The sequence below is a fragment of the Protopterus annectens genome, chromosome 6.part0, assembly GCF_019279795.1.
Source record: "Protopterus annectens isolate FY-2018-M chromosome 6.part0, PAN1.0, whole genome shotgun sequence".
NCBI classification, from domain to species: Eukaryota; Metazoa; Chordata; order Ceratodontiformes; family Protopteridae; genus Protopterus; species Protopterus annectens.
In genome coordinates, this window is record NC_056737.1 from 1,333,750,150 (window position 1) to 1,333,772,195 (window position 22,046).

Consider the following 22,046-nt stretch of genomic DNA (forward strand, 5'->3'; position numbering starts at 1 on the left):
GTTGGTAACTACATATGGGGCAAATACTAATCGTTTCATTGACATAGTTAATCAATATTGGGACATACTATTGTCACATGAGTTTTTGAATAGAATATTGCCGGATCAATGTTCATTTTCCTACCGTAGGGGACGGAATTTGAATTCTTATTTCACTCATTATAAGAGATATACTCCACACATTCCACAACAAATTACTTTATTTGGGGACAAACTGAAAGGATGCTTTCCATGTGGCCACTGTTCTTTTTGCAAATACATGTTAAAAAACAGTGAATTTTCTAGTAAAAATACTTCTCAGGTTTTTGATATCAGGATATTTGCAAATTGTAGCTTGGACTGGGCAATATATTTGGCCACTTGTACCTGTTCTGCATTTTACATTGGACAGACGTCTAGGTCTGTCAAACTTAGAATAGGCGAATATATGAGTGCAATCAGGAACAGACGTATCACAAATGCATTGTGTAAACACACCTTAGAACATCCTTCTGCCACTTTTAAATTTGTGGTAATAGATAGAATCATGTTACATAGAAATTTCAAAGCAGGTTGGCATCAAAAGCTTAATGATATGGAAAACAAATGGATCACTAAATTGGGGGGGGGTCTTTTCAGACCTGGATTAAATATATTAGAACAATCATATTGAGAACTATGAATGTATAATTCACAATATTATTAAGTTTATTTTCATGTTTTTGTTATCCAGACTAATGGTGAATTTCTTTAGACCTTATAATTTTTTGCATATAATAGATTTAATATATTTTTATATGCATGATATGGTCTTTATATTATATTCAGGCTTGTTAAATCAAGTGATCATCATTAGTGAGAAAAATATGTTAATATCAAAGGACATACATATATGGATTCATTTATAATCTTTATATATCCCCACTAGTATTATATTTTTTTGGGATATAGATAATTTTGATAAGTATGTTTTTTGATATACTTTTTTTCTTGGTTCTCTATTATTGATATTTGTTGAATTGATTTTTTCTATTTTTAACATATTTATATTGTGAGGCATGGTCCTTTAAGAGGTGTACTATAAATAACATTCAAAATGGTGGAGTTTTCATTTATCTTTCATTTTTGTGCATTGACAAAGGCTTACATTAGCCGAAACCGGTTTGCTTGAGTAATGGTTATTACCATTACTTAGATGGTTTGATGGTTTGACGGAACTATGATGGAATAAAGTATTTAGCAATTCTTCACGTGCTGGTCCGTTTTTGTATGTTCATTTGGCTTTTTCGGGACCGTGCACGTCAGTCTCACATGCGTGTTTCTTGGGTTCGTTTGTTGCTTGAGTAATGTTCCCAGTCTATATTTGGGTAGTTGAAGTCACCCAATATAATGGTGTTTGGAGATACATTTATACCCTCCAGTGTCTTCAGGAAGGCTGTGTGGGGTTCCTGAGTTTGAGAGGGTGGCCTGTAGCATGCTACAAATTGTAGAGCAGTTTTGCCTATGGTTAATTGCACCTGGATGGTTTCCGATGCTTCGTGCGTTGCCACCAACCTGGAGGTGTGGGTATCCTTGATGAATATGGATACACCCCTCCTTTTGTGGTGTGGTCCGGGTTTTGGGGCGGGCATGATATGAGGTAAAACCTGATAGTGCCGGGTGCTCTCAGGAGCCTTGAACCAGGTTTCAGTTACAGCACAGACATCGATGTTCTCCATACTGAGAAGGGCTTGAGCGTGCATTTTGAGATTTAGACTTCTGGCATTGAGCAGCATTACCCTTAGTTTCTTCCCATTTTTGTTTTCTAGGGTGGTAGGTTTAGAATTTGAGCCTTGCCTAAAAGGCACTATGGGGTGGCAAGAGCCTTAGCCAATATCCAGAATCCCAGGGTGACAGGTGCAAGCCGTCCCTTAAGCAGCGTGGCTTGTTAAGCATGTCATCCCAGGCAGACAGACACTGGATCCCCTTTGAATGACACCAGAAATTAAGCCAATTGTTAAAACTGATCATCTTGTCTCTATGTTGTGGCATCATTCTTGGTGAAGGAAGGATACTGCTCAGGGTCAGGGTCATACCTGTCTGGGCTACATAATCAGAGAGCTCCTCTATGTCTCTTTTCATGTAGTCCAGGGAGGTACGTCTCAGGTCGTTCACACCAGCATGGACAATGACTGTGTCATATTTGTACTTGCTGTGGAGTGACCCGAGTGCTTGTGTTAGGACACAAATTGATTATTTTTTAATTTCTGTCTTATTTGCTTACCTTCCTTATTCTTTAATTCTCTTATTTTTATCAAATACGGTGCTACCTCTCTTTCTTTCCTTATAAACAACATTATTGTTTATACAAGTTCTTAATTTTTATTTGGTTAATTTTATATATTTCTCTTTTCATGCAAGGAATTTTCTTCTCTAATAAGTCTCTGAATGTTTCTTGACTTAATATCTTATATCTCTTTTTTCTTCCTTATTACATTCTAAACACATTTTTATATTCCTCTCTAAAATTAAGTCACCAAACAGTCAAATTCTCATAAAACTCTCTCATATTCATATTATTTTTCCATAATTCCACAAGGTTTTACTTCTTCTAAATCTAATTTTGTTTCATTAGTTCTCTTTATTCATTTTCCTACTCTTATATATTAATTTTCCTGTACTTTAACAGATATAGCCACAAGTTCTAAAAATCCAGAATACTTAATTCATTTTTCTTTAACCTTTAAACTATCAGCAATTAAAAAATAATCAATTTGTGTCCTAATTTCACTCCTTTTGTAGGTCTGGTGGTTATACTCCCATACACTTAAATTTCCACTTACCATTTTAACATCACAATTGCTCTTTTTTTCATAAATTACAATTAAAATCACCCACCACTATATTGTCCATATTTGCACAAACATTCAAGAATATTTTTAACCATCATTGCTCTCTCTTTTTTATTACATATAAAACTATAATCTATTCACATTTTTTCATCTCATGTCTATTACCATAATTTGTCCTGGTTCCACTATGATTACATCTTATAGGTTCATAGGTTCATACTAGGCTATCTGCCCTAGGGCATTTATAAGCCTAGCCAGAATGTGTTTGGCTTTCACCACCCATTTTAAATTTATTTTGCTATACCCTTTTTCGAGGTTAGTATACTGTGCCTCTGTCTAACAGTGACACAGAAGTGATACCCGGGGTAAACCTACGATCTCCCATCCACTCATCAAGATTCCTCTTGAAGAGAGTCAATGAGGGACTCTGCCTAACCTGGACTGGGATTTTATTCCAGAGTGAAGGGAGCCTCTGGGTTATGAATCTGTCCCTCCAGCATGTCCTATTTATTTCAGTGCTGAGGTTCAAGTCTCTCAGCGTAGCTCGATGGGATTTGGATTTTCTGAGGTGCAGCATGTCCATTAATTCTGGGTTGGACATGGCTTTATACGTCAGGCACAGATCGCCTCTGAACAGGCGGTATGCCACTGAGTAGAGCTGGAGTTTCTTTAACCGGGCAGCATATGGCATCTGTTTGAGCCCTTTGATCCTCTTGGTGAGGTACTTTTGGGGTCTTTCCAGTTGCTGCAGGTGTCTGGTAAGGTACATCCCAAAAGGGGCATTGTACTCAATTATGGGCCTGATGAGGGATGAGTAAAGAGGCACGATGACCTCCCCTGATCTAGATGTGAATCCCTTCATGATTAGGTGGGCTATATAAAATGTTTTTCTAACCACTTTGGCCACGTGGTTGTCAAATGAGAGATTGCTATCAACTTGGGTCCCCAGGTCCCTAATTACTTCTTCTGTACTTAATGGATTACCACCTATGTGGTAATTTGTGGGCACTTTGCTTTCTTGACATAATATACATATGCCAGAGCATGTTTTTTTTCCCCATGTTCCAAACTACCACACCATTCAAAAGTTTCTTCAGTTTGTGTTTTTTCTTTCTCAATTAATAATCTGATATACTTTTCTAAAACAATAACATGTGCATCTACTGCAGCACACCATTGCAATATACTTATTCTCCTTTTAATAATTTTAATACTGTTCTCATTTAAAGCTAATATTTTCAGCTTTTAAGAACACTTAGTATAATAAAGATTTTATCCTTTTCCTATTTTCTCCAAGCATTTTTGAATTGTTTCCCTTTCTTTAACTCTTTTCCCTATCAAATTCTTTTTATTTCTTATCATATGCCAGTCTTCTTCACTTGTCTCCTATGTTCCTTTTTTCTTACTTTCTTCAATCTCATCGTTTTGTACATTTTCTTTTATAACACATTCTTCTTTCTCCTGTACAACTTCATTTTCTTACACATTCATTTCACATTCTAGTCATGAATGACCAGTATTGTCACATTTTTGGCATTATGCCTTGTTTTTACCACATGAATAACATTTTTTTTATCACATTCATTAAATGATTATTTTTTCCACAAAAAAAAGTCTTTGGTTGACCCCTGTATTTCACAAACCCCTATTACCATGAACATTAATATAAGGCACATATACATTATCATTTTCCTTTTTCAGTATTACTCCACATTCCCACCACCAAGTCTATAGTCTTCTTTTGTATGTTTTTGTAATGTCCATTACTTCTTTACATATAGTTAACTAATGCTCTTTCAGTTCTTTTGCTTCAACTTCAATTCTAAACTGGATCATTATTCTTTTTTTTTGCCTGTAAAAAAGCTTGCATCACATATTCTGACCATGGATAATTATTTTTCTTTTATTCATATGCACTCAAAAAAGGTTTCCATGGCCAGCTGAGTCTCAAATATGAAGTCACAAAAAGTCTCTTTATTAATTAAAATAAATGTTCTTACCTCTTTTACTTTGATACCCAGAGGTGCTATGACAGAGTCCCAAACCTCATACCTGACCAAACTTTCTTTTTTTACTGCTCACATGTACTGTATACTTTTTTCTTTTATTTCTTCTTTCTTCTTTGTTCCTTCTTCAACAGTTTGTGTGTTAGTTTTTTCTCTCTGGAACTTTCTCTGGCACAGTCTCCTCCTCTTTTTTTCTTCTATTTTTTTCCATGATGTCCCTCCATGAAATTGCTGATCTATTGTCCGGCTTACTTTGGTTTACCATTTCTTCCAAATAATCACCCCACACCACCCCCTTCTGATTGGGGGGGGGGGGCTGTAATTATGCATTTTTCAGAGGTAACTGTCTCTCCTTCAAACAATCTCCTCAACGTTTTCCTTCGACTCCTACTCTGGTTCCTCCAATGTGACTTTTTTCTGCACCCACATCATTAGAAAAAACTTCTAGTAGCTATTTTACCATTTCAACTACATTTTCAGCAACTTTCACTCCAATTTCAGCAAAGCTGAATCAACCATGTTTTCTTACTGTTCCTCCTGGTTGCCTCCATGCCTGGACAGGAAATAGAAAATCAAGATGTGTAACACACAATCTCTTCCCCCGACTACCAAGAGCAGGGGAAGTTCCCTGGTGCCCTGGCCAGTTTTTCTCTAGTCAGTAACATTTTTGAAAGATATTCCAGACCATTGATGGCCCCAATCTGTTGCTTGAGTTCCAGGAATCCCCACTCTTGCTAATATACCTTTTGCCTATGATTACAGGAAATCAAAAGGAGTTATATTGTGGCCTGACAAAGGATTAAATCTCAGCCAGTGCAGCCTTCAGTATCAAGGTAACTTTCTACTGAAAAGAAAGCAACCTTTGCAGTCAGACCTACAGTCAGAGTTAGAAAAGAGGATGACGCTTAATCTTCCTACATTTCATGTCAGATGGGTTACAACACAAACAAAAAGGAGATATCTTTTCAGGCTCCCACAATCTTCAAATGATGAGCAAGCCCACTGGACACAAGTGTTCCCTTTCAGGGAAGACTCGGTGGCACTAACTTAAGTGACTTGTTTAAACTTGCTCACTAGGCAAATAGAGATTGATGGTGTCAAACACTGCTCCACAGAAAACAGCACGGTAATAGCTCATAGCCTTAAGCCTTAGTGCTTATTGCTTGCACGCTGGGATAAGGACTCTTTTCCCCAGGTCTCCTTCTTCAGGTCCACCAGTGACTGGTGGCTGAGGTGGAGTATTCACTGGCTCTTCTCACACCATGGCTTACAGATTAAGCCTTTGAATTCAGTGTGTGTGAAGTGCAGTGGATTTAGTCCTCATGGTTGTGGGCTCGTACCCTTACAGAACATAGGCTTGATGTTAGCATAAGGGACACGGGGAAAAGCCTGTCAAGTTCTTCCACCTTCAGCAGGGGCACCCTCGAGAAACAGAAATACACTGTCTTACAGCTATCACGTATGTAAGTAAATGCATACTGTCTGTGCATAAACTTGCACTGTTGGAGTAGAGGGGAAGGCACGGAACACATCCCCCCCCGCCTTCCCAACAGATGACAGCAGATTTACTGGACTCCATCCGATAGATAGAAAAGTAAAAGATGTCCTCTCCACCATATGTATCCTTTCCATATGACTTTCTCTCTGGGAAAGCCTTAAGGCTCATGAATTTCTCAGTAGAGTGGTCTGGGGTTCTTCCATTCATGTCCCAGAGAAGCATCTTGAGTTTCTGGAAAGGAAGAGGAGATGTGGGTCTCTCTCCTGCCATGGGTCTGTCAAAGGGCTGCCATATATGCAAAGTTTGAAGTGTCCAGGGTCTACGCGCATGGTTCTCATGAAAGTGAGTGTTCTAAAACACTGACTGAATGGCGTGAGATCCCAAACAGGCTTCCCTGCGTGAATTTCTGAAGTCCACTACAGACCACAATTTTGCCACCAGACAAGGAGTTAAAGCTCTAGTAGACAAGAGAACTTCTCTCTCTTTGGCATGTCGGGCTTAAGTGTCCTTAACTGTATCTCACTTCTCCATCTTTCAAGTCCTCCCAACTCGACTATGCCTCAAGTGGGTGGGTTTGGCATAATGATTAATGTCATCACCTTATAGACATAAGGTACAGGATTTGATTCTGATCTAGGGTTATTGACTAGGCTTAAAATGGCCTTTCAGGGCAGTTAGCCTTGTATTCACCTATACTCATGCTCAAGTTACAGCCCTCTGAGTCTAAAGTCATGGAAAAGTGTGCAACAGATATGTCGACAGCATAATAATGAGCTTCCATGTGGTGTACAGTAGTTTTAACATTGCTGAGATTATGGCTACAGCAAAAGATTGAGATTATGTACAAACTGTTCCCTACAAAGAGGAACTTGTGCAGTCCATCCTTGACTTACCTTTCTTAGGCAGCTTATATGTTGAGCCAGCTTTGTAAGGACATATGATGTGGCCTGTAGAAAAGGAAACGAGCCGTTCTTTATGAAGGACTTCAAATTGCCTCTACCAGTTTCTGCAACTCTTCTTCACCTCGGCAAAACCAAGCCATACCTCCCTAAGATGTCTGCGACAGTAGGCAAAATCCTTCAGTCAAAGATCTGAAGGGACGCTGACAGATGGCAATATTTTTAGACTTCAGGGAAGGTGGTGGACTAAAAATACCAATGAACTAGAGTCCTCACATATAAGCAAGTCTAGCAGGGCTACTAATGTCTCCATCTCTGATGATGCCTTTTCCACTTTGCCAATAACCATCTCAAACGGGGGGGGTCAAAGCATCTTTCTATGGCTGTTTTCTTTAGCTTTATTAGTGATTATCACAGAGGAAGATGCCATGGGGGATGAGCAACTCTTGGTCTAAGAAAAGTAATTTCTGGTGGTAGAGGAAGGCATTTCACATTTCTGCTCTTGTTTTAAAGTATTTTTTGAAGTAGGAACAATCCTGGCACTTAATTAGCCAATGTTCTTCAGCCAGACAAAAAAGGCACTGAAAGTGGAATCCTTTGGTAGGACTTGCCTCACACATCAGCAAGCGTTGCTAACTTTTTTCTGGAAAAACCACTGGTGTTGGAGAAATGAGTAAAAATGGAGACAAATACAAAAATGATGAAGTATATCATCTACAACATATAAGAGTAAATATTAGCTATGAGCAAGAGGAATTGTCTACAAAGTACTTAATACTCAAGCATGGGATCTGGATTGTTTTGTTGTGAAGAGATGAAAGCATTGCAGAATCTCTTTAGAAAGAACTAAGGATGCCAGAGACTGCCCTCTTTCATTCGTGCAGTACCAATCTCATATCGTTGGTATGCTGATGCCACTAGCCTGAAAGGAGGTGTTCAAAGCTCTGGCTGTCTGTCCTGTCTGCCTGATGTTTGCGTGTGCCCAACTCCCATAACAGTGATTCCTATCATGTACATCCCCACTGGTAGTGAATACGACCAGTCAAACTGGGATAAGTGTGTTTATATCCCAAGAAACATTTCTCAAGGTGGGAATGAGGGCGAATCTTCTCTGGACACCTCACTGTCTTACAAAGAGAAATATGGGCAAAAGTTGGAATTGTTTTTCTACTCAGGGACGAGGAGGACATTCATGAAACGGATATGCCTCCAGGAAGATTTCAATGAGGCATACTTATATTTTCTGGCCTTCTAAAGGTAATGCAGCACAGACATGGAGATGTAAATGCAAACATCATATCCACCCTTGGGGTCGTAACTTTCAACTGCCATCATCTGCCTACTAGTGAGGAAGATCAGGAGTCTCTCCATTTGGCATCAGTGGATGGCCAGATTAAATCACTGGCACTTAAAACTGTGTTTCACATAATGCTCCTCTCATATGCAATGAAGGAAATGCTGGCATGAGCCTTTGGCTCACTTTCTGGTAGCCAAAACACTTAGAAGGTTTTGAAGCTTTAATCATCAGATGCCGAATGACTTTTTTTTTCTGTGATGCAAATCAGGACTGAGATTCAAATTATGTGAATAGCATAAAAACTGGTGGGCTCAGGGACCATGCTTGCAAGAGTATAACAAAAAAACATCAAACTGGAATGGAAGAGAGGACACATTAAACTGTACACCTAACCAAAAGAAAACTCTAAATGTTACATCTTAACTCTGTGCTACAGCATCCAACTCTTCCAACTTTTCAGCATCTTATTTCCCATGTCCTTAAGTTTTGTCTGTGAAGACTCTTTCTGGTGACCATTAGGTTAGCAGAAAAATTTGAGTTTAAGTCGTGATATGATAAGCCACACAACATTCTATGGGGACATTTTCTCTAACAGGTTTCCTTACTCGCCCCCAACATGGTTATGTGACTTACTCTTAATCACAGGATCAGTCTGCTAATTTCCCCTCCCTAGCCTAACCCTAGAGGGATCTTAATTCATACGCTAGATGCCAAGCATGCTTTAATGCAATTACGTACAGCTCCTTACTAAACTAGGAGGAGGTAAAAAAAAAAGGGTTGCAAAGCAGCTTACTGGTGTCTGCCTGAGTGCTTATTTTTTGGACTGCAACAAATCAGCTGAACAGCTGCTGCAAAGTCCTCTAGATGTACTCTACACAGGTAGTTGTCAACCTGTGTTTTTTAAAGGATTTTCAGACCACTGTAATCGGTGATGTGATATGGACAAAGTACCAATACCTTTGTCAAGCAATACTTTCTTGAAAATCCCATAACAAGTCAGCTCTGCCAGGTTTTTCAAAAATTATCTTTAATGAAATATTAGTGTTGACCATCTGCTAACTACCTTGCATTTTGGTCGATGCTTGATAATCTTGCAGTGGCCAAAATACTTTGAGGGCAGTCCTTCTAAGAGGGTTTATTTATGCTGGTACAACCACAGCCATCAATCTTCATGGACCGGACTAAGAACAGTAAGAACCCACCCCCCAAGTCATGGAATGGTGTTTTTGCATTTTATCTGTGGGGAGGTCTTCGTCTGCCCTAATCATCTTTTCTTCTTCAGTGGGTGGGTCATCTTTGGTTTTACAAAGGAGACATCAATAAATTGAGAGAAATGAACTCTGACAAGCTTGTAAATTGCCAAGAGACCCTAGTGGTGGTAGAAAATATGCACTATTGAAGACTCTCTGGACTGCAGTCCATGTTAAGATGTTCCTCTGCTAGAAAGATGTTCAAAACACACAATAACCTCCTGAATGAGTGTGTTTCCATTTAAATACATTACATTAATTTTACTTTTTTTTTTTTCTTTTTTTTTAAATAAAACAAACTTGGTTTAGATTTTTTGGTTCAGGGCAAATTAATATAACAGAGAGCAAGCAATAAAATAAAAATGTAACATGAAAGAATTCTCAGAAGTACAGATGCCCACTTATTGATGAATGCTTTTGCACCTTTTTGCTGCTTAACTTACACTGTTGAAAGCCAGTTTGATATTTCCAGCATCTAAAGTAGCAGCTCTCTTGGCTGAGCTAATGACGGTGCCAAATTCTTCAAAGGTAGTTGTCACTTCAACAATAAAGCATTTATCCTGTAAGAATGGCACAATGAAAATGAGTTACTTTCAATCTAACACAACACAAATCTTACAAAACAAAATGTAGTCTTCTTGAAAAGAACTCTACCTTTAATATATCTTTTATTATCTTTTTCTCATCGTGATACCTGGATTTTAAATCTTCAACATAAAATTTAAAAAGGTCAAGAGCTGTTGATCCTGTGGATATAAAACAGAAAAAGTTTACTACATCAAAACAATTCTGTTTTTGAATAGACGCAAAGCATACAGGCACTCAAAAACTGGAAAAAATCAAAACTGGTGCTATGCTTTCACTGAATACAGCAGAGTATATTACAGCTCACTTCCAATCTCATTATAAATTGTACAAGAATATTAAACTGAGTACACTCACCACTGCCACAGTTGTTCCACCAAGATTACTACTGCAGAATAACTTATCATATACAAACAGGATGGAATAAATAAGGCATCATTATCTTGCCACCAAGCCGGACTTCCACAGCTTTCATATGTCCTCACACAGGGCTGTCCTCTTCATATCACAGATGTCAACAGGGCACATGGCATTAAGGGGAGAAGTGAAGGCACAGTCTTCTTTTCTGTTTTTGTCTACTTCATTTTCAGTGACACCCCCCCGTCATCAACAAGTATGCTTCTGAGCCCCACAAGCTGGGCTAGGGATTATGTCCTGTCCTGACATCTCCCTGAAGGGGCAAACAATTCTTTTTACCCAAACAAAGTAAACAAACAGAAGCAGATGGGAAGAGGGGTGGTGAGAGGCAGCTAATAATCGAGCAGTGACCTTCTCTGAACATTTACAGTTATGCACTGTATGCTCATACAGCTGTACCATATTCATCATAATTATCACGGTTGCGGTACGACTTGACATATAATGGGAGAATATTAGAACAACGCCTGAGATGGCTAAAGGAGTGGACTAAGGAAATGTGGTGGTGGTGGGGTGTGTGTGTGTGTGTTTGGGGGGGGGGGGCAGGTCCTGCTATACTGTGGTTGCAAAAACTACCTTAGTTCCTGGAAAATATATTCAGCATGTAGCTCATAAAAAAGGGAGTTAATGAAGGTTGGTCATGTAGCTGCCTCACAAACTCTGTGTTGGCAGTTCTGAAAAGGTTAGCTGTAGTAGCAGCCTGCCTTAGTGAAATGCGCTCTAACCTGGTCTTGTACCAAAGCTCCCTGATTGCCACAGCAAAAGACAAAGCAGTCTGTGAGCCATCTGGAAAAGGCTTGCTCAGACAGTAGCCTTCCTTGTTGACCTTACATTAAAGATGCACGATTTGGCAAGTTTGTATAAAATCCTTAATTCTGTCATGATAAAACTTGACCTAAGTATGTAAAGTAATGCTCTCCCTTGTTCTTGGGGTATGAAAAGAAACCAGACAGCTAAATGGCAAAAGTCAAGCACTGTCTCTAAAAACAATTCAGGCATAAAAGACATACAAGTCTTGAGAACAAACTTGTTTTTTTAGGGAGACCATGTTATGTGCTCTTGTGCTTGAGGACCTGCAAGTCTTAGATATTTATGGCTGAACTAATGGCACCCAACAGACAGAAACTTCACAGATGCAGAGAATGACAGTTCAGAGGATGCCAGGGACATGTTTTTCCTAGAACAAAGTTGGAAAAACCAAAAAAATGGATAATACTGCCAAAATGTCACTCAAAAGAAGGTAAAGGCAGTATTCACGAAGAACGAGTCAATTCCACCAAGTAGACAATTTTATTCACTAAAAATTAAACCACGTATACATCCACCATGGTGGATGTATACGTGGTTTAATTTTTAGTGAATAAAATTGTCTACTTGGTGGAATTGACTCGTTCTTCGTGAATACTGCTTTTACCTTCTTCCTAGAACAAAGTTCCTGAAGATGAGCTAAACTAAAAGATGCCAATCAATTTTTTTCTACAAAAAATGTAAGATTCCAAGGACAAGGAACAGTTTCCTTGGTGGCCTGAAATTAATAAGCCCTTTAAAAATGTTTTAAATTAGGAGTAGCAGACAAAGGCAGGTCTAAAGGCAAACAAGAAACAAATAACTCATAAAAGTACATGGACTAACGCAAGTCACTTTCAAAAAAGGACAGAAAGGAAGAAGTAAGCTTACATGATTGTCACTGACTTAGGATGAATTCCAATAAATTTACACTAGGCTAAAAACTTTAAATCTTAACTAACTTAGAAAGATGCGTTTTTCCTACTGGTAGACTTTCTGGCCTTTTCAGTATCCTTAGGATTGCTAAGGGAAAGGATTGCCATTGTGAAATAATAGCTCTGCTTCCCAAGCTATAAGACAGATGCCTTAAGTTTGGGTAGCATGGTTCCCCATTTCTAAGAACTAAGACTGCAAAATAATGGGAGCACATGGACAGCTCTACTGCTCACAACTCCTTGACCAAGTAGAATGAGGGCTGTTCTTGGTCATAGTCGGGCAATCAATACCAGGCAGGCTCTTCCTTGCATCACTTTCAATAAAAATAAGTTATGCACTTACCATAACATTCCATATGAATTGTTCATCTTGCCTTCATTTTTACTGCCAACTACAAAGCTCGAGGTCTTCAAATAGCTCAAGGCCAAGGCCCTATACCATGATGTACTTAGTTACCTCAGATCTTGTTTGCTGCGTATAACAATACCATATGTCATTCTATCACTCCCAAAAGAAGGTATAGAAGGGGTTGAGCAACCAGATTAGATCCAGCATCTCAATCTTCTAAAAGCCCAGGAGGGGGTAGGAGGGAGGGATGTAAGAATGAAGACGAGATGAACAACTCGCATGGAACGTTATGGTAAGCACATAACTTCTTTATGTGAAGTTGTTCTATCTCACTGTTCATTCTTACTGATGGGTAGCGTCCCAAGCACCATCTCTCTCAGGTGGCTCAAGGGGGTATATTTTTCAGGACAGTGGAACCAAAGGAGGCCCTGTCCACTTTGTAATGAGAGATAAAGGTATGAGGTTTTGACCAAGTGGCTGCTGCACAAATGTTATCAACAGGAAGTCTGGCAGAAAAAGCAGATGATGTAGAAACTGCTCTGGTTGAGTGAGCTTTAACTTTATGCTGTAAGGGCATATAGGCAGCTGAATAAACAAAGGTGATACAATCAGATAACCATTTAGACAGCGTTGTTTTAGCCACTGGCATACCTTTCCTGGAGTCTGAAAAGGAAACAAATAGCTGATCTGATTTCCTAAAATCTTTTGTTCTATCCAAACAAAATCTGAGCTGTTTGTAAACATCAAGTTTATGCAGCATGTATTCTAGATTGTTGGAGTGATTGGGGAAGAAAACTGGCAAATCAACAATTTGGTTAAGATTAGTTTCAGTGCAAACTTTAGGCAAAAAGAGGGATTTGCTCTAATTGAGACACTGTCAGCATGGAAAATCAAGTAAGGAGGTTTTAATGGATAAAGCCTGAAGCTCTGACACACTGCGGGCAGAAGTAATAGCCACTAAAAAGACAGTCTTCCATGACAGAAACTTGAGATCACATGAGGAAGCGAGTTCAAATGGATGAAGAATGATTGGGAAAGCAGAAAATTTAGATTCCATGGGGAATAGGGAGATTTCACAGATGGTCTGAGATAAAAAGTCCCTTTGAGAAAAGCTTTGGATAATTTGTGTGACATAGTATTAAAGCCTTCGAATCTAAGATGAAAGTTAGAAATGGCAGCAAGCTGAACAAGGACTGTGGCTGCTGCAGCTCCTTTATTGAAGATCAAGGTCAAGAACTCTAACAGAGGCCATAGGGTCTTGGGTAAGGATCAATATTGTTTTTAGAGGCCCATACAGAAAATTTTTCCATTTGCTAAAGTATAGCTTCCTTGTAGAGGATTTATGAGAGGATGAGAATTTGTTTGGTCTCACTGGAAAAGTTATGGAACCTGGCTATGATGAGAACTGGAGCAGCTAAGCTGTCAGCTTCAGGGACTGCAGAGAAGGATAAAGTTTTCCTGACAGGTCCGTCAGAAGGTTCAGAACTGGGACCAGAATCCAAGGGTCCTCCAAAAGATGAAGTCGAAGGAAGGGGAACCAAATCTGACAAGGCCAATGAGGGGCTATAAGAATGATGGTCCTTCCCAGAGATTTTGCTTTCTGTAGAACCCTGGGTATCAAAGGAATTGGTGGAAAAGCATAGAGAAAACCCGGAGGCCAAATATGAACGAGTGCATCCCTTGGGGCTTCTCCCAGAGAGGGAATCAGGGCAAAGTAGCTTCTGCATTTCGTTTTCATGTGACTGGCAAAAAGGTCGCAGCAAGGCTTGCCCCACCTGTGGAATATCCTGTCCGCTATTTCTTCATTGAGGGACCACTCGTGAATCAAAAAAATTGCTCTGCTAAGCTTGTCTGCTATTACGTTGGATTTCCCCAGGATGTGCGTTGCTAACAGAAAGTGCTGGGTGGATATCGCCCACTGCCATACTCTTACGGCCTCGCGACAAAGGGGGTATGACCTGGTTCCTCATTATTTGTTCAAGTACCAGACCACTGACATGTCTGTCTGAATCGCAATCGTACCCAGAGGAAGAGAGTCCTGGAAGTACTGCAATGCCAGAAGTACTGCTCTCATCTCCAAGACATAGATATGCAGGTGCGTCTCTTGATCAGTCCATGTGCCTTGGGCTGTTTTTCCCTGAAGATGCTCCCGCCACCCTATCAGGGAAGTGTCTGTGGTCACTGTGGCCGCTGGTGGGGATAAAACAAAGGGACATTCTGTCGTGACATGAAGTGAGGTAAACCACCACTGAAGATCCTTTTTGCAGGAGTTTGTGATCATTATCAGGTGAGACATGGGGAGACCATTGTGTGAACAACAGCCATTGCAGTATCTGCACGTGCATAAGACCCAGCTGTATGGCCAGTATTGCTACTGCCATCATACCCAACAATTTTAGAACTGATGCTGGAGCCTTGTTTTAGGATATCAGAATGCGGACCTGCTGACGGAGTGGTAAGGCTCTTTCGACTGGAGGTTTTAGCGTGGTGTTGGTGGTGTCCAGTTCTGCTCCAATAAAAACGATATGCTGCGATGGCAACAAGGCAGATTTTTCAGAGTTTATTGTAATGCCCAGCTGGCTGCAGAGTGAAAGAGTGGATTCCCTGGCTTGAATGAGTTGATGCCTGGTGGTAGCGGTGAGGAGCCAATTGTCTAGGTACGGAAACACCTGGAATCCTAAACGTCTCAGGTGAGCCGTGACCAATGCCATGCATTTGGTGAATACTCTGGGGGCTGTAATGAGACCAAAGGGCAGGGCTCGAAACTGGTAATGATTGGCTCCCAGCCGGAAGTGGAGATGATACCTGGATGGCCTGGCCATTTTTATGTGGTAGTATGCATCCTGGAGCTCTATTGAGCACATCCAATTGTCTTTCCCTAAGAAGGGAAGTATCGACTGAAGTGTGACCATCCAAAACTTCTCTTTCTTTACAGATTTGTTTAGCCTGTTGAGGTCCAATATAGGTCTCCAGTCCCCTGTTTTTTTTTGGAACTAAAAAGAATCTTGAGTAAGTTCCGGATCCTGTCTGGTCTGCTGGGACTGGTTGGATGACTCTTTTTCTTAGCAACGTTTGGACCTCTACTGTTGCTTGTTCCTTGTAACTGGGTGGAACGTCCAGGATTTTTCTCGTCAGTGGACGGGGTGTGGCGAATGGAATGAAGTATCCTCTGGAAATGATACTTTGTACCCAGATGTCATTTATTTTGAGCCAGGCATTTGGGTACAAAGATAAGCGACCCCTGACTGCCTCCAGAGCAAGACAGTCGAGCCCTCCTTTCAGGAGCGCTGGTAGGGCTTCCCAAAGAAGTGATCTCTGTCACCCTGGTTTTGTAGACCCCCCCCCCTCTGCTGCGAGGGTGGCGTCTTCCATTATTGCCCCCTCCTCTGCCCCTGGAGGGGGGTTCACCACGTGCGCCCTGAAAGGCTCCTTGGACTTTTCGGAATCACATTTTCCCTCCTCTTTGGCCCTTGGGATAGGGTCTGGTAGGGTTGGAAAAATGGACAATAACAGCAGACACAGTCTTTCCTTCCTGCTCACACCTGGTCAAAGTTTCCTTAACTTTGGGCCTGAAAAGAGATGAGCCATCAAAAGGGGTATTCACAAAGGATGACTTGAAGGGCTCTGCGAAGGAACACAAGCGCATCCAGAAGTGCATCCTAAGAGCAACTCCTGTACCTGTTGCCCTGCTCGTTCCATCAGCTGCATAAGAACTGAGGTGCATGGATGAGTTAACAATGGAATTGAGGGTAGCAAGCCGGTAGGCAACTTTGTCTGTAGCTCCTGCAGCTACTGTACCCTGAAGAGTATCACCCAGCTCTTTAAGGAGATCTCTTTGTAGTCTCGTGAAATGGGTTAAGTAGTTTATCGAACGGAGTGCAAAAGTCGCTGAACTAAACATGTGCTTCCCATATCTATCCATGATCCTGGAGTCTCTGTTAGGAGGATGGATAAAAGAGGAAGTTACTGACATTTCCTTTTTGGTGGCTGCCACCACCACACTGGAATCAACTGGCACACCTTTGGTTAAGGAGGATTTATCTTGGGGGGCAGATATGAACTTATTATGCCTCCTAGGGACAGGCTCCATAGTGTCTGGAGACTCCCACGCCCTTCGTGAGACCAGCTGCATAAGTGCATCAAAGGGCGGAGACATCAAAGAGGTGGAGGACTGAGACCCGAAAGCCTTCAGGAGAACCGACTTGTCTTCAGTAGAGTTTGTGGACTGTCAGTCACCCCTATGCCTAAGGATTTCAAGTATCTCTGCAAATGAGATATCGTAAGAGGGTGACCCTTCTTATTCATCCAAGTCAGTATCGGATGTTACGGACTCCTGAGGGGAGTCTAGATGTTTCCTCTTACAAACTCTCTTCCTGGGAACCTCATCAGTAGGACTTTCTGGTGAGGTCTCGGAAGAGCAAGGGCCACCCAATGGGGCTTCCAGAGGCTCTGGGTCTCTACGCTTGGCCAGGATCTGTGAAGCAAAAGCAGACACAGGCGCTTTAAAGGAGGAAGAAGTCTGACGGGAGGTCAAGGATGTCTTAGGAGACATAACTCTCTTCATGGCATCGAAGACACCCCTACTTTGATGCAAGGGAACCGAAGGATCCCAGGAAACCGTCGATACCCCCAGCACTGGGACAGAGGGCTCCGAGCCAGAGGTAGGAGCCGAGCTCATCCGAGCCGAAGCCCCGAGAGGAAGTCAGAACCAACAAGTCGGTCCGACTATCCTCCCTGGACCCGACCAGAGTGCCGGCTCCCAGAGTTCTCGATCGGCACTGAGGACGTCAGAGTGAACAGAGCGAAAGACACTGGAGCAGGCATCGGCTCCGAAGGCTCCACAATCAACAAGTGAGATGACTCCGGCTCTGAAGGACCAGTAAGGCTCGAAGGAGGAAATGTTGTAGCTGGTATAAGGGTATTTGGACCCGGAAGCCAATTTGGTTGCAGTCAATAACATTTTTGCAAAGGCCAGTGCCTGTAACAGCTTCTGCACCATATGATTCACATCCAGATCAGAAAGGCTAATAGAGGAATGAGATGAATGGACCGAAGGTGGTACCTATTGTAATAAGGAAGACTTGGGAATTTCGGATACTGGTTCCAGGACTGGGGACTGGCTCCGAAAAGATAAGACTGTTGGCTCCGATGTCTGTGGAGCCGAAGTCGAAGATTTCTTTGATTTTTTTTGTCTCAGAAGTCTTAGAAGACTGATGACTTACTGGATCCATCTTGGTCGCTCAAAGCTTCTTGGAAAGAGGGTTTCAACAAGCCTTTATCAACTTCCTGTTTCTCTCCTGTACGACTCTGGAGGAGAAAGAATGGCATATGGAGCAGCTATCCTGCAAATGCAAAGCTACTAAACAGTACACACAATTGACATGGCTGTCAGTTACAAGACATTTTTTTGGTCACATTTGGGGCATTTTTTAAAGCCTGACTTGGGATGCTTATCTTGATCAGCCATATTGTATCAATCACAAAATTAAACAGATTAGTGTCAAGCAAAGACTAAGAAAAAATTGAACAATAACCAACAAACAGCCTTTGGAAAAAAAATTAGGCTGAAGACACACACACACACACACTAATTATCTAGACTGATAAATGTTAACTATGCCTAGAAAATAGTGCCAACAAGATATTAGAAAAACACTAGGGAAAGGCTATTAAGCTAAAAGAACTTATAAAAGTACCTAAAACTATCTATTCAAATTCTGAGAATATTAATAGAAAAATAGTAAAATATTTGTAATATAAAGGTTTTACTGGCCCGAGCTAGTGAGGACCTCTGATCTGTTACAGCGGCAAACTAGATCTGAAGTAACGCTAAGTGCATCATGGGATAGGGACTTGGCCTCGAGCTACTGGAAGACCTCAAGCTTTGTAGTAGGCCGACTCGGAGACGAGGGATCGGCTCTGAACCCATCCTTAATAATGAATGGCGAGACAAAAAGTACAGTTGTGTACACTTACCATAAATGTAGGTGTTCGAGTGTATTCACTGTTGCAGTCATTACATTCAGGTAATCTGCTGGCAGGTTGCCCTCAGTCGGCCTGAATAACAAAGTCTTGGGTCCTGCGTCAGTTGCTCTCTCTTCTTCCATGACGTCAGGGGTATAAAACATGCAGCTGACGCCATTTTCGTTTTTCTTGCCCCAGATGTCAGGTGCCCCCCCCCCCAAGTGGGGAGCCAAAAAAAAAAAATATATATATATATATATATATATATATATATATATATATATATATATCTATATATATATATATATATATATATATATATATAAACACATAAACAGCAATATATGTAAATACACTTAACATAAACTTTACCTTCATCTAAAAGCAAATACACCACAAAGGCTTTAGAATATAGCGAAGGAAAGAGAAGTTATAGAAAAGGGGGATGGCGGGTGGGTAACCCGGACTGCAACAGTGAAAACACTTGAACATCTACATTTATGGTAAGTGTACACAACTGTACTATGTTCTTCGTGTTTCACTGTTGCAGTCATTACATTTGGGTAGAATCCCAAATCTATGGATGGGAGGATGGAACTAAATAGCAGAACTGCAGTGGCAAAGCCTGCCCTGTATATGGAGAAGAGAGGCAAATTATAATGCTTTGTGAAGGTATGAACAGAGCTCCAAGTAGCAGCTTCTAGAATGTCTTTGGTTGGAACTCCTCTTAGAAAGGCTGCTGAAGTAGAGGCAGCCTGGTAGAATGTGACCTGATTCCCTTGGGCACAGGTTTACCATGGTGCAAGTAGCAGAAACAAATGCAGTGGTTTATCCACTTAGAAATAGTCTGCTTAGATATAGCCTTCCCGCAAATGCCACCAGTAGCCACTCAGACTTTCTTATAGATTTTGTCCTGTTTAAGTAGAAAGTACAGTTTTGTACCTACCATAAATGTAGATGTTCGAGTGCAAACACTGCTGCAGTCATTACACTTGGGTTATCCTGCTGTCAGGCAGTCCCGCAGTTGGTCAGAGTTCCAAAGTCTTGGTCCGGCGTCGGTTGCTGTTGCCTCCTCCCTGACGTCAGTGCAACAGGGGTCTATAAGATGCAGCCGACGTCATTTTCTTCAGTTTTTCTTGCCCCAGATGTCAGGTGCCCCCAAATAGGTAAACAATACAAATTGCTAGTAAAAAATACAAAAGAAAAGCAAACAACCCTTTTTAGTTACCAGCAAATACTCCCCAAAGGTAATAAAGGGTATATGCCCTAGGTAAATACCAGAAAGTAAGAGGGGAAGGAGGGAGGGTAACCTAGACTGCAGCAGTGTTTACACTCAAACATCTACGTTTATGGTAGGTACAAAACTGTACTATGTTCATCGTGTTACACTGCTGCAGTCATTACACTTGGGTGGAATCCCAAAGCTGAGTTAGGGAGGCTGGATCTATAAGGCATTAGGGGTTGTTATAAGGCCCTGCAGTACAGCAGTGGCGAAGCCAGCTCTGGATTTGGAGTATAAAGGCAAATGGTAATGTTTGGTGAAGGTATGCAGAGAACTCCATGTTGCTGCTTCCAAAATATCCTTGGTAGGTACTCCTCTGAGGTAGGCAGATGAAGTGGCTGTTGCTCTGGTGGAGTGAGATCTAATGCTGCTAGGTACCGGTTTCCCATGGTGGGTATAGCAGAAACGTATACAGTGTCCTATCCATTTTGAAATAGTCTGCTTTGAAATGGCTTTTCCCTGTACTCCTGCAGCATATGCTACCAATAATTACTCAGATTTTCTGAAAGCTTTGGTTTTGCCCAAGCAGAAGCGTAACTGTCTGTGAATGTCCAAATAATGTAGTAGTCTCTCCCCTTTGTTCTGTGGTTTTGGATAAAAATGTTGGCAAGTGAATAGTTTGGTTTAGAGCCACACTTGATACCACCTTTGACAAACGTAGGGTTGGTTCTTAAAGACACCCTGTCCTGGTGGAAGATGAGGAAAGGTTCCACTGCCATTAGTGCCTGTAATTCTGAATCTCTTCGTGCTGATGTTATTGCCAGTAGCAGAGCAGTTTTCCAAGAGATGTATTTTAATTCTGCTGTGTTAACTGGTTCAAATGGAGGTAAAGTTAATTTTTCCAAAACAAAATTCAGGTCCCAAGTAGGTGTTGGTGCTCTACGGGGTGGTCTTATGTTTTTAGCCCCTCTGAGGTATTGTTTGAGAAAAGGATTAGAAAAAATTGGTGGATCCGTGTTGTAATGAGCAGAGATAGCTGAGGAGTGGATCTTGATGGATGAGAAAGAGAGGCCCCTGTCCAGCATCTCAGTTAAGTATTGCAGTATCTGAGGAATGTTTGGGACTAGATGGTCAAGGCTGTGCGCTTGGTTCCAGAACAGAATCTCTTCCATTTGTCCGAGTATGCTTTCCTGGTGCTAGGCCTTCTGGCCTCCAGAATGACATCCATAACAGCTTTGGAGAGAGGCATTGCTTGCTTGACTAAGGAATTTTCCATGCAGCTAGATTTAAGGTCTTTAGCTGGCTGTGAAGTATCTGATTGTTGTGCTGAGTCAAACTGTGGAATTTGTGGTAAACTCCAGGGTGGTTCTTGTGTCAAGTTTTTTAAGATTTGGTACCAGTGCTGGCGTGGCCAGCCTGGTGCAATCAATATCATTTTTGGCTCTTCCTGCCTGGCTTTTATGAGTACCTTTGGAAGGAGAGGTAAAGGGGGGAAAGCGTATACTTGTAGTTTTTTCCAGCTGAATGAGAGGGCATCCACTTTCCATGCTTGTGGATGGTAGCTCCTTGTGCAGAATTTCTGTAATTGGCAGTTCTTTGGGGTAGCAAACAGATCTATGTCCGCCCACCATTTTTGTGTTATCATTCTGAATATTTGTGGGTTCAGTTCCCATTCGTGTGGGTCCATAATGTTTCTGCTTAAATCGTCTGCCAGTGTGTTTTTCTCTCCTGGCAGGAATTGTGCTTGCAGATGAACTTGGTAGTTTAGAGCTGTGTTCCACAAGTTCACGGCTTGTCTGCAGAGGGGGTAGGAGTGTGTGCCCCCTTGCTTGTTTATGTACCACTTAACTTTGGTGTTGTCTGTCTTTAACAGTAATTGTCCTGGATGCAGTAGGTCCTTGAAAGCTATAATAGCATTTTGTACAGCTAGCATCTCTTTTTGATTGATGTGTAGATGTCTTTACTCTGTGGGCCATTCGCCCTGGATACATTTTCCTGCCATGTGTGCTCCCCAGCCGTAATCCAATG

At 41.3% G+C, this 22,046-nt stretch overlaps 1 protein-coding gene across 3 annotated transcripts in view; it reads right to left on the minus strand.

The window, feature by feature from the left end:
• The window catches only part of PRPF40A (pre-mRNA processing factor 40 homolog A), a 3,102,395-nt gene that overhangs the window by 1,498,447 nt on the left and 1,581,902 nt on the right, over positions 1–22,046 (minus strand). For all 3 annotated transcript variants that reach the window (XM_044074905.1, XM_044074903.1, XM_044074904.1), the window contains exons 18-19: positions 10,415–10,506; positions 10,204–10,320 (exon numbers count right to left, since the gene is read on the minus strand). In XM_044074905.1, the coding sequence (XP_043930840.1) occupies positions 10,204–10,320; positions 10,415–10,506 (209 nt within the window). The remainder of the gene's footprint in view (positions 1–10,203; positions 10,321–10,414; positions 10,507–22,046) is intronic.